We start from the raw sequence: 13,372 nt of genomic DNA, 5'->3' as shown, positions 1-13,372 counted from the left end.
TGAAAAATTTTGTATCGAAATTCGAGCTCAAAGTAGGGGGGGGGGGGGGGTTGTGTTATACATGAGATTATTATTTTAACAATTTTTTCTGCCAGGTTTAATGGTCAGTAAGATTAACAGCAGCCGCCTACATTGCCAGCGCGACTCAGGCGGTGGGGAGGGGAAGAGAGACATGCCAGCCCAACTCGGGTGGGCGAGGGGGATTATATTATACACAGCAGTAAAATTTTTCTCCCTCGAAAATGGGATGGGGTCGCATTATACACAAATATTTATGGTAAATTCCATCTGCGATTCCTTGGCTCACTTTCCCCATTCATCTAGATCCTGTCTAGAGATGGAATCCAAAAATAATATTTTATTGAGTTAGTTTATCAACAGAAGTATAACTAATCAAGAAAGCAACAAGGTAAAATACAATGCCAAAGATGAGGGTGGCACGGCTGGCGTAGTGGTTAGTGCAATGCCTTTACAGAGTCCGGACTTGGGTTCAAGTCCCATGCTGGCTGTAAGGAGTTTTCTCCGGTTTACTCCCACTGTTCAAAATGTACCAGGGGTGTAGGTTAATAGGGTGTAAATTGGGCAGCATGGAGTCGTGAGCTGAAATGGCCCATTACCCTGCTGTCTGTTTTTTTTTAAACTTTATTTAAAATTTTATGACATGAATAAAATAAAAATTACATTTAAAGAAATAATAAAAAATAAAATAATAAAAATTAGAATACTACATCATTAAACTACACAAATTAACCCCCCCAATAATTATAACACAACATTAATCGTCTAATTTAAAATTAGTCCAACCCTACCCTGCTGTCTGTTTAAATTTAAAAATGAATTATACCAACTATAATCGTTCAGCATTTGCAGTTCTAATAACTTCAGTGTTACCACCAAGGACCGAATGAGTGTAAAGGAGGGTATTTCCAGTGTGTACATTAGGACATTATATCTAAAAAGGGAATTGCCATTTGTCTGAGAAAATCACTGCCATAGCTTAATTTATGCTGCTGTATAATTTTTTTTTCCCCTGATTCTTCTGCCTCCAAATTTTTCCTTCTGAAATCCTGGGCATTGATTGTGTTTTCTGTACTCGCCTGATTGCCAAAGCTAGCAGATTCTTTTTGTTAACCACCCTATAGCAGTCTACTGTGTTGTAATAAATGTAATACTGTAATTCTTTAAAGTTGTACAATGGCTTCAACCCGCTGTGTCCTGCACAAATAGACATGGACAGCATTGTAAGTGAGAACTTCGTCTTGATGGATTTCTGCTTCTGTTAATTAGAATATATCTTAATTTTTCTGAAGAAAAACAGAGTTGACATTTTAATGCGGTTGTGGTGCCCCAAGACTGTTTTTTGATTGTGCGGGAAATTGTTACAACCAAAATATTTGTTCAGTTGTGGGGTAACTTTTTAATGACTAGTAGAAATTCTTGCTCAATTTTAAGTATCTGTTTTGGTTTTTAAACACGGTGAGCAGTTGTTATTGCTTTCAGTAAATTTCCCATTGCGCTCTATATTTGTACAAATGGGCAAGTCTATGCCACGTTCTTCTGATGTTGGTATGTTGTGATAATCCTTTCCTTCCTGCCTCTGTATCTTTATTTGAAGTTCTGCTTCTGCACCAGTGTGTGTGTTCAAGGTGCAGAGATTCCACCAGTTTATAAAACATTTATGGGAATAATATAAATGTTTTTTGATGAAAAGATGCAAAATCTAGTAAATCCAGTTATTTCTCTGCTTTTCCCAACAAAAAACATTGTACAAAGTTGTTTTTGGTTCCACGTGATTATTTGCTAGCTTTTAAAAGTGCACCTTTGAGCATTTTAGTTCTTGTACCATAAATTTACTGGTTTGAACTGTGTTTATAATTGAGACAAATTGAAGAATCCTGTTTTTTTAATATTAATTTCACTTGTACACCTGCCTATATCAGTACAATATACAGAGGGTGATGCGAGGTCCATATTTAATGGGTGGTTGAGAAATCCCCTTCATACTACGAAAGTTAGCAGCTCCCTGATTTGTCTCCTTTCACTGTTCTGGGTAAATACGCGAGCTTCATGAATCTATGTAAATAAGGGAACAAATGACACCACGTTCCTCTTCTAATGGATGTTGATGCTCATTTATTTTTTCCTCATTGGTCCAGTTTACACTTTTTGCTTGGGGGAAAGTTAATATCAAAACACTTGTTGGATTGGATTGGATGACATCTGAGTGATCATTTAATGCCAAATAGTAACAGCAGTTGTGTAAACTACACCCACGTTATAGGACAAGTTCTTCAGTTTTATTGAAAAATGTTCCACACTCCCACCAGTATACATTAGATTTTCATTGTCTTATGAAAATATTTTTTTTAAAAAGCTGGAAAATGTAAAAACTTCTCATTCTTCAATGCTGGTGTTTGGAAATTACCATAAAACTGGCAATGTAAACTCCCAACTGAACTTGCTTGGATAATTACAACTAGGATTTTAATGCTGGTTTGTGAAAACACCAAATCCTTTTGAAATATTGGCTGGCATTCTTCATTTAGAGTGCTTGAATGTACCTTTAAAATGTCCCATATCTGGGACTAAAATGTAAAGAAAACACTGCCTTAAATGACTGCTTCTTTGCTAGACCACGAGCAACCATCATGGGCTCTAGCTGTGAAGTGCTGCAGTTGAGGTTGTCCCATTCTAAACAAGTATACATGTAGCATCTTTTGTAACTCAATATCCCAAAGTACTGAAAATGTAGGAGCATCGCATTTGTACATAATGCGACAGACGTACAATTCATTTGAAATGGCATGAAGGAGTAGGACATTGATCTTATCAATAAGGTAATTATTTAATGATGTGAAATTAGCACCTCTGTCCACTGTACCCAGAGTTGTGAGGTGGATTGTGTTAGGAAGAGGGCCTGAATGAAAATGTTTGGAAGTGTTGATGTTGTAAACTGTATCCACAAATTATATGACGTATTTGGTTTCCAAAAAAAAAACCTTAATCCTAATTCATGTCAGTATTTTTAGATTGTACAGAGCTTCAAAATCCACCTGAAAGAAGTTCCCGTTAAGAACATGGCTTTGTCTAGAGAATTTCAGTGCATCTGTACATTGTACTTGTGTACATGACAATAAATTCATCTCAATCTCAACTTGAGCAATGGCCTGGAAGTGATATTTTCACACAAACTGCTTGCATCTTTAACAGTTTAAATGCTTAGGGTAGAGTACTATTAAAAAACACAGCAAATATATTAATTGTTCTGATAGAATGCGTAACTGTTCTAGTTTATTGTCACATGTACTGAGAGTTTGATCATTAGTCAACCCCTAAATAAGACTGCAGTGCAGCATTAGATCAGCTGGAAAAGAGCAGACAACTTGACTGGAAGTGTAGTTCAGCTACTGACCAAAGCAATAAAGTACTTGATTGCCTTTGTAACATTACTCATTGTTTGAATAATTTGATGACTGTAAACTGCATTTACTATTTATTCATAATTTCTTTGTCATTCTAAGCAAGAGAAATGTTGAAAATATTAAATAGATATGTTGGTACCAATCTCTTTGGTCATTGACCAAGGAAGGCCACCTTGAATCACTCGATTTGTCCCCCTATTTTGCTTTTGTGGGAACTGTAGCCCACTATGACAGGCAAGATGATGCTTCTCAATACCACAGTGTCACTGCTCCACTCCCAGGATTTGAATCTAATTAAGTTCTACTTGCACCCGTGCTCAATGTTTTCAAATTTTATAATTTAGGCAATCATTAGTTAACATCTGCTTTTCCAGCCATTCCAATCTTAACATTTGGCATGAATATAAACCAAGTATTCATGACTGCAGACTTATTCTTACAGAAAGTCTTAAGGTTAAACATCCATTCAGTTAACGTTACTTGGGTACCAGGGGAAGATGCCTACATTTCACTAAATTAACAAACATGAAAATAAGGCACACAGAGTAGGTAGAAATTGTATTTAATAAAGCAACTTGACAATGTTCATGGGGATAGACAACCAGCCTGCACCAACTATACTTGTACAACCACAATCACTGTCTAGATATTTAACCCATTATATGCCAGTCCAGTGTCCCAAACCAGATCAAGCTTAAAATTTAGTTCCATAAGGGAAATGCTGATTATGCTGTTATTTGCAATGGTGGCATTTCTGACAAAGTAACATTTAAGTTTTGTCACTTGGGTCAAGTTGTCATAAGCTACAGGTTGTAAAGTGTAAGCCTCTAATCCTTCAGTACTGATTTAGACCCAAGTGTTCCATTACTGACCAAAGCCTTATTTTGACATCAATTTAACAGACTACTTTTAATTACATGACTTAAACCCTGTGCTAGAAAATTCTAAATCCCAACCACCTTGGGTTGGTCTCAAATTGCTTTCAGACCATTTTAAACAGTTGTTCATTTTGTTCAAATTATATTGGCATAAACTACGTGAAGGCAAAGCTTCAGAACAGCAATCACAGTGTTACTAATGGCAGGGTACAATTTGACCAGATATCTCAATTCCATTGGCTTGATTTTTAAAAATCCTACCTATTCTTCAATGCATCTTTTACTCCGGTGTTAAGGTTTAATCTATTTCATTCCCTATAATACTCAGATGTAGGAGAAACTTGGCCGCAAATATAGGCCGCAATTTTATGTAAAACAAAATTTAAAATGGTAAGCATCCAGTCCTAGAGCATTTCCAATTCCCCCATCAAAACAAACCTTCACAATTTGCTTAGAAAAATCCCACTCCACACATTTGATTTTACTTCTTGCTCTTTAACCACCAAATACTGCATTTCCCCCAAAGGATAGTTTGCAGTTGAAGACATCAGCCTATTTCACAAACAGTAGCTTTAACTGTGCAGCCTATTCACAAAAACGTCAGGATCTCAGAACCCAACAGAAAATAGTACTTCATACAAGAACAATGATCTTAGCTATCCACAAGGACACTGGAAAAACATACAGTAATTTGAATTTCACTCTCGCTTTTATTTGAACGACTGGAACATGGGTTAAATCAATTATAAATTTAATCACAGCATCAATAAAGCTGTGTTTGACTTCTAAACTGCCACAAAATTTAAAAATTTCATATCCTAATACCACAACAGGAAGGAGGGATGGAAAACATACAAATTGAATTTATCGGGGATGAGGGATTAATTTTAATAATTTCATTCCCTATCTGAAGTTAAGCTTTAGTTCTACACATTGGTCAATTAATTATTGGCCCAGACTCAGAACTGGCATTTCACATTCATAGAGTTGTACAATTAGAAATTCAGATGCAATGTAAAAGTTAAAATTTCACAGCACAAGCCAAATATCAATTTTTATTCCAAGACTTTTACTGAATAAAAATTTAGTAGCTGGCAAACATTCCACTGGAGATGGATGTTTAAAAGCTTAGTTGCAGGTTGGCTGGACTGTAAACAAAGGATGAATAGTACAGTGAAATGAACAAAGGTCTAAAGCTTTTCTGTCGTCATAAGTTAACTTGGAGTTTGAAAAACTATCCCATTAGATCAATCGTACATTGTATCCAAAAGTCTGCTTAATGCCATCAAAGTAATAATGCTGCCAGCCTGCTTTTGTCTGGTCTTCCTCACCTAATGGAACACCTCTACACTCCACTTGAAGTTCCGTTCCGTCATTCTTGGCTGAAAATGTCATCTTAATGGTTGCATAATGTTCTGAAAACAAGCCAATGACAATTAAATTAGTCCATAATCTAACCACATAGTTGCATTTTAGACAAATATTTAATGAAGCCAACTTGAATGTACATTACTCAAGTTATCGCACAAACGCAATGCTAATGCAAAGTACTGGCCAATTATTTTTGTCAAATATTTAAACCCAACTATAAACTTGTTCAAGGATGCAATGAGGTTGGGAATCAAGACTGAAGAACTACTGAACAACGGACAATGTCTTTTAAGTTCATTAATTTAATCCATGCAGTACAAGGAAATAACAACAGTGGCTGTTGCTTTAGACGCAGAAAAAGCCTTTGACAGGGTAGAATGGAATTATTTATTCAAAGTATTACAGAGGTTCAATCTTCCAGAATATATTAATTGGATTAAAGCATTATATAAGGGACCATTGGCAAAGGTGACAGTAAATGGATATGTATCGAATCAATTTAAATTAAGTAGGTCAACTAGACAGGGATGTCCACTATCTCCCTCATTGTTCACTTTAGCAATAGAACCATTGGCAGAACTGATAAGAACAGAAAATAAAAGATAAAAATAAAGGAGGAGGAGGATAAAACCAGTTTATTTGCAGATGACATCATAGTATTCTTAACAGAACCAGAAATAGCAATAAAAGAACTGCATAAGAAATTGAAGGAATATGGAGAAATATCGGGGAAATATCAACGCAAATAAAAGTGAAGTGAGTTTAAAAAAGAATCTGCATTTAAATGGGAAACACAAGCAATCTGATACCTAGGTATTACATTAGATCAGGGGGTGTCAAACTCAAATTCACGGAGGGTCAAAATTAAAAACTTGGACTAAGTCGAGGGCCGAACTAAATATTTATTGAAAATTTTCAACAACATCTGCATGTTTTCTCTTCATTCAACATATGTAATGTTAAACTTTTTCTTATTAAAATAAATGTTTAATAATAGTTTTGGATAAACTCTTTCCAGAAGCATTAACATATGAGAAATAAAATATTCAATAAATAATATTTCTCTATAGAGGATTTGTCAAATGTTGCTAGTGTGCTGTCGAATAGTAAAATCTGAGGGCTATTGAGAATGTGGGAGAATAACATGATTCCTGAAACAATCAAATGGGTGACTGATTGTGGGCATGAACTCTAGCAGGGTTATTTGCCATGCCCTTTTTCCATTGGTATAGATATCCTTTGATTTACACACTTTTCAAGTTTTATGCCTAATGAGCTTGTATCCAGGTGCAGGACCATTTTTAACCAGGAATATATTTATCACTGTGACATGAAACTATTGGAAGATCGTTTTATCCTGAGATTAAAGTTCATAATACTTACTCAGGCCTGTGTGCGGGAGGGCAGGGTTTGCGGGCGATCGGGTTGGACAACGACAGTGCGGGGGCATCGGCTCTCGCTGCAGGGCGGCATCTCGGCGGATCAGCTGCCCCGTCACCGTGAGTCGCGGGTCGGCCTGTGGCAGGGAGGGGGAGTGGGCAACGGTCCTGGCGAGGTCAGGCCCCCCCGAGTTTCTGCCAGACCCCCCCTTGACCTGCTGAGTTTCTCCCAGACCCCCCCTTGACCTGCTGAGTTTCTCCCGGACCCCCCCTTGACCTGCTGAGTTTCTCCCGGACCCCCCCTTGACCTGCTGAGTTTCTCCCGGACCCCCTCCCCTTGACCTTCTGAGTTTCTCCCGGACCCCTCCCCCTTGACCTGCTGAGTTTCTCCCAGATCCCCCTTTGACCTGCTGAGTTTCTCCCGGACCCCCTTTGACCTGCTGAGTTTCTCCCTTCTGGTGTTTTTACGAGAACCACAGACTTTCGCTCATACATTGATGAGGGGGATCAAGGGTACCTCTCTGCTGGATAAAGGATATGGTTTAACCCGCTGAGTTTCTCCAGTGTTGGGTTTTCACGAGGTAGAGTCAAAGGGCCGAAGGGCCTGTTTCTGATCTGTAATGTTCTACGAACCCTGCTCTTCTTTCCGTGCCGGTGTCCCAGGACCTTTCCAGGGCAGTCTCCGCGATCAGGACCGCGCTGGGATCCCGGTCAGCGGTGGAGGAGCAGGTGAGCGCGGCTAATCCTGATCCAGCCCACGCCACTCCCGAGATTGGCGGGGGGTTCCACCATACCTGCCCGACCAGCCTCGCTCTCCATGTACTCCGGGCACCCACCACTGGTCCGGTGGGAAGGCGCCCGGCAGGGAGCCCCAATCTTCCCTCCGGCGTCCTGACCTATCTGCAGCTCCAAGAAACGCTGTGCCACTGGGGTTCCGGGCGCTGGGAAGCGGCCTTGGCTTCCCCTGACACCGGCCAGGCCGTGCTGCGGTGGGGGGGGTGGGCGGGGGGGACACGACAGCGTGTTTATAAAACCACCCACCACTACTTTTCAAGGACCAGGATTTTTCTCTCTCTCTCTCACCCTGGGACACAGCGGTTACTGTGCATGCGCTATACTGGCGCGGCGGCCAGCGGGCCACCTCTAATACATTTTTGATATGATCTTGCGGGCCAGAGTTTGACATGTGTGCATTAGATAATTTAGGCCACCTATACAAATTAAATTATCAGCCATTAATGAAGAAATTACAAGATGATTTAGAACATTGGATTGATTTACCACTAACACTGATAGGAAGGGTAAATTGCATTAAAATGAATATCTTCCCAAGGATACAATACCTATTTCAATAGTTACCAATTCCCTTAACAGAGAAATTCTTCAATGAACTAAAGAAAATAATAAGGAAAGTCTTATGGAAAGGGGAAAAACCGAGGATACCACTAGATAAAGGGAAACAAGGGAAAAACCAGATTGGACCAGATTAGAGTTAGATAAAATAGGGGAGAAGGTACCTGAACATATACTATATAAGTGGGATGAAAAGCTGGTGCAACATAGGGATTCACCAGTACTGCACCACCTGCTCAACATTTGGAAGAACATTCACAAAGAAAGGAAAATAACAAATTACCAACTACCAAAATTATTATTGACGCAAAATCAACTAATCCCTTTCACAATAGATTACCTTTAGAGAATGGGAGAGAAAAGGAATTAAAAGAATAGAAAATTGTTTTTTGGGAAATAATTTATTAACATTTGAACAAATGAAGTACAAATATGGAACAATGTTTGCATACCACCAACTGAAAACCTACTTAAAGGACAAATTGGGGAGCAGGCTGAGGTTACCAGAAGGAAGCAGCGTTGAATATGTGATTACAGACACAATAATAATAAAAAGATTTATAACAAACATGTACATCAAGATGCAAGAGAAGGAAAATGATGAAATGAGCTATAAACCCAAACAAAAGTGGGAAAAAGATTTAAACAAAGATAAAAAATGAAATATGGGAAAAGTTATGCTCTGGAATTATGAAAAATATAATAGACAGGAGGTTACACATGATAAAATATAATTGGTTACACAGGAATAACTTTTGGAAAAAGATTTGGAGTAGGTTCTTTAAGTAGGTTTTCAGTTGGTAATATGCAAACATTGTACCATGAGTTATTCCATATTTGTACTTCATTTGTTCAAATGTTAATAAATTATTTCCCAACTCATCCTATAGGTCTATAAATTTAGCCGTCTTGTACCAGCAACACTCCTCTATCCCTCTCAATTTTTTGATGCCCTTCCTAAAGCTAGTCAACCAGAACTGCATTTAATTTTCCCAAAGGTGATCTCACCAACTGTGGTGAATGTCTGCCAAGCTGCCTGTCTCCCCTCTGGTGAGCCTTGCTGTACTAACATTGGCTGTGCAGGACACTGTTAAGGACACTCCCCTTGGATATAACTGTATATGCACCTATTGTCTTTCATTATTGTTTCTGCTAATAAAAGCCATGATTATTGTTTGACCACATCGTCTTTGTCTACTTCAACTGGTACTTCAATTTTATTTGACTGACCGCTCACTATGCGGCGCCACGGAACGTGGTGCTTCCTCGACACCAGTTGCTGACTTGACGCCCGAAACCTGGGGAAAGTGATGCTGCCTATGCACTGGCTCTCGACTCGCTGGCAAACGAATGTGATGTCAGGGCAGTCAATGTACAACAACACCACAGTGCCTTGAAACTGTACCCCTAAGAGATCTGGCCTCGCCTGGTTCGCCCCTTCCTTACACCCCTACTAAGAGTGAGCCTGAGAGGTTGGGCTCACCACCCCAGCCTGTGACCCCTAGTAAGCTTTCAAATGGCCATGCTGAGGCTCCACTGCCTCACACTGGCAATTCTCGAGCGGGTCCAGAAGTCAGTCCTTCCCACACTACAGACCCAGGACCTGTACCAGTTCCCAAGGTTGCAAAGGAGCCACCTGTTTTGAGACGAAGCACCAGAATTCGTAGTAAACAACCTGATAGGCTGACATATTCATAAAACATCTCATTATATTTCGATTGTTTGCTAAATACTGGCGTATTTTAGTTGTTAAAGAGTATTAGACAATAGACAATAGGAGCTGGAGTAGGCCATTTGGCCTGTCGGGCCAGCACCGCCATTTTAGATCATGGCTGATCATTACCATCAGTACCCCTTTCCAGCCTTATCCCCATAACCCTTAACTCCGTTACCCACAAGAGTCTCATCTAACTCTCTTTTGAACATAGTCAGCGAATCTGCCTCAACCACCCTCTGTGGCAGAACATTCCACAGATTCACACTTCTCTGGGTAAAAAAATGCTTTCTCATCTCCGTCCTAAAAGGCCTACCCTGTATTCTTAAACTATGCCCTCTAGTCCTCGTCTCCCCCATCATTGGGAACAAGTAATCAGACTTCACCCTGTCTATCCCCCTGATGATTTTGTATACCTCAATCATGTCCCCCCTCATCCTTCTAAACTCCAATGGATACAAGTCCAGTTTTTCTAGCCTTGCTGCATATGACAACCCTGCCATCCCTGGAACTAACCTTGTAAATCTGCACTGCACACCCTCTATAGCTAGTATGTCCTTCCTCAAGTTTGGAGACCAGAACTGGACGCAATACTCCAGGTGGGGTCTCACCAGGGCCCTGTATAACTGCAGAAGGGCGTCTCTGTTCCTATACTCCAATCCCCTCTTTATGAAAGCCAACATTCCATTTGCTTTCTTCACAGCTTTCTGAACCTGCATGCTAGCCTTCAGTGACCGGTGAACAAGTACACCCAGATCCATTTGCACTTCCCCACTCCCTAGCTTGTCTCCATTTAAATAATACTCAGCTTTCCTATTACTTCCCCCAAAATGAATAACCTCACATTTGTTCACATTGAAATTCATCTTCCATTTAGCCGCCCACTCCTCCAGCCTGTCCAAGTCCCTCTGCATTTTCCTTACATCCTCCTCACACCCCACACCGCCACCCAGTTTAGTGTCATCTGCAAATTTGCTCATGTTATTAATAATCCCCTCATCCAAATCATTTACATAAATTACAAACAACTGAGGACCCAATACCGATCCCTGAGGCACTCCACTCGTCACATCCTGCCATTCTGAAAAAGACCCATTTACTCCAACCCTTTGTTTTCTATCTCTTAACCAATTTCCTATCCATGTCAGCACCTTACCTTCAATACCATGCTCCCTGATCTTGCCCACTAGTCTCCCGTGCGGTACCTTATCAAAGGCCTTCTGGAAGTCCAAATACACCACATCTACAGGCTCTCCTGAGTCCACCCTCTTTGTCACATCCTCAAAAAATTCCAGAAGGTTAGTCAAGCATGACTTACCCTTAAGGAATCCATGCTGACTAGCCCTTATACTATTATTTCTGCCTAAGTGTTCTGCTATTTCTCCTTTTATGATGGACTCCAATATCTTCCCCACCACTGATGTCAGGCTAACCGGTCTATAATTTCCCGTTTTCTCCCTCCCTCTTTTCTTAAAAAGTGGCACCACATCAGCCACTCTCCAATCCTCAGGGACCTCCCCGGAATCTATGGAACTTTGGAAAATGTCAACCAGTGCCTCCACAATTTCCATAGCCACCTCTTTAAGCACCACAGCCCATCAGGCCCTGGGGATTTATCAGCCCTCAGTCCCAACAATTTACTCATAACCTCCTGCTTCTGGATCCGGATATCCATTAGATCCCCTACCTCCCCAGTAAAGTTCCCCAAGTCTCTTGGTACCGCATGACCACTACCCCCTAACTGACTACAACCTATATCCTCCTTGGTGAAGACAGTTGCAAAGTATTTGTTAAATTCCTCTGCCATCTCCTTGTTTCCAGTGGTAATAATTTCACCCTTGCCCATTTTCAAAGGGCCAATTTTAGACCGAACCAATTTCTCCCTCTTCACATACTTAAAAAAGCTTTTGCTATCCTCCGCAATATTATCTGCTAATTTACTCTCGTACTTCATTTTCCCGTCTCTTATGGCTTTCTTAGTTACCCTCTGATGTTCTTTGAAGGTTTCCCAATCCTCTAATTTCCCACTCCACTTCGCTATCTTATAATTACTCCCTTTGGACTTGATAATGCACTTGATTTCCTTAGTTAGCCAGGGCTGCCATTTGCATCTCCTAGAGCCTTTCCTCCACTTTGGAATAAATTTGTCCTGAATCCTGTGAAAAATGTCCATAAAAACCTGCCATTTTTCCCCAGTTGTCCTCCCAGCTAGTGTATCTTCCCATTTTATTTTGGATAGCTCCTCCCTCATAGCTGCAAAATTCCCTTTATTTAACTGAAGTACAGATGCTTCTGACTTCCTTTCCATTTCCCTTTCTAATTGCAGCTTAAAAGTAACCATACCATGGTCACTATTCCCTAATGGCTCCCCTACATCAAGGTCACTTATTAAGTCTGCGTGGCTGCACAGCACCCAGTCCAGAATCGACTTCCCCCTGGTAGGTTCCTCCACTAACTTTTCCAAGAAAGTATCTCGTAGACATTCTATAAACTCGCTCTCTTGTGTTCCTGCCCCCGTCTGATTATCCCAGTCCACCTTCATGTTGAAGTCCCCCATAACTACCGTATTGCTACCACTTTGACATGCCACTCTTAATTCCTGATAGAATGCCAAACATGGTATCCATGTATCACTTGCTTCAGTCTTTCCTAGCAGCTGTCCTTTTGATTTTAACCCTTCTTCTGCCAGGGGGAGACTGATGTAAATGTCTGCCAAGCTGCCCGTCTCCCCTCTGGCGAGCCTTGCTGTACAAACATTGGCTGTGCATTATCTCTACTGTTAAGGACACTCCCCTTAGATATAACTGTATATGCACCTATTGATTTTAATTATTGAACCATGAGTTTCTGCTAATAAAAGCCATGATTATTGTTGGACCACATCGTCATCAACTGGCACTTCAACACCTTCTACAGCTAAATGGTGGATGTTCCAATTTTTGGATGCAATACCGAGCTTGTGAAGGTAAGAATGCCAGGGTGACCGTAGCAAATACCAGAGGACACCTGTACACTGTGAGGGGAGGAATATTTAGGAGAGACAGAGGCATGTTTAACACCCCCCCCTCCCAAGAATGTATTTGGTACCTGGAATGCTTTGCTAGTGGTGGAGACTAGTGGAAATGGAACTTTGAAAGACTCTTAGGTGCATGGATGCAAGCAAGATAGAGGGCTATGAGTGTGAGATAGGGAAGGATTAGATCGATGGCTTATAAATTGTCAGTACATCATGGGCCAAAGGGACTGTACTGTGTA

At 40.5% G+C, this 13,372-nt stretch overlaps 1 protein-coding gene across 2 annotated transcripts in view; it reads right to left on the bottom strand.

Moving 5' to 3' along the window:
• Nucleotides 1-3,260: 3,260 nt before the first annotated feature.
• ahsa1b (AHA1, activator of heat shock protein ATPase homolog 1b) overlaps nt 3,261-13,372 on the bottom strand; it is a 59,988-nt gene continuing 49,876 nt past the window's right edge. For both annotated transcript variants that reach the window (XM_069916073.1, XM_069916071.1), the window contains exon 9: nt 3,261-5,715. In XM_069916073.1, coding sequence (XP_069772174.1) covers nt 5,543-5,715 — 173 coding nt within the window. In that variant the 3' untranslated portion in view covers nt 3,261-5,542. The remainder of the gene's footprint in view (nt 5,716-13,372) is intronic.

This window comes from Narcine bancroftii, chromosome 2 (genome assembly GCF_036971445.1).
Source record: "Narcine bancroftii isolate sNarBan1 chromosome 2, sNarBan1.hap1, whole genome shotgun sequence".
NCBI lineage: Eukaryota > Metazoa > Chordata > Chondrichthyes > Torpediniformes > Narcinidae > Narcine > Narcine bancroftii.
The sequence above is the reverse complement of the archived record's forward strand: the minus strand, read 5'-3'. Positions and strand labels throughout refer to the sequence as shown.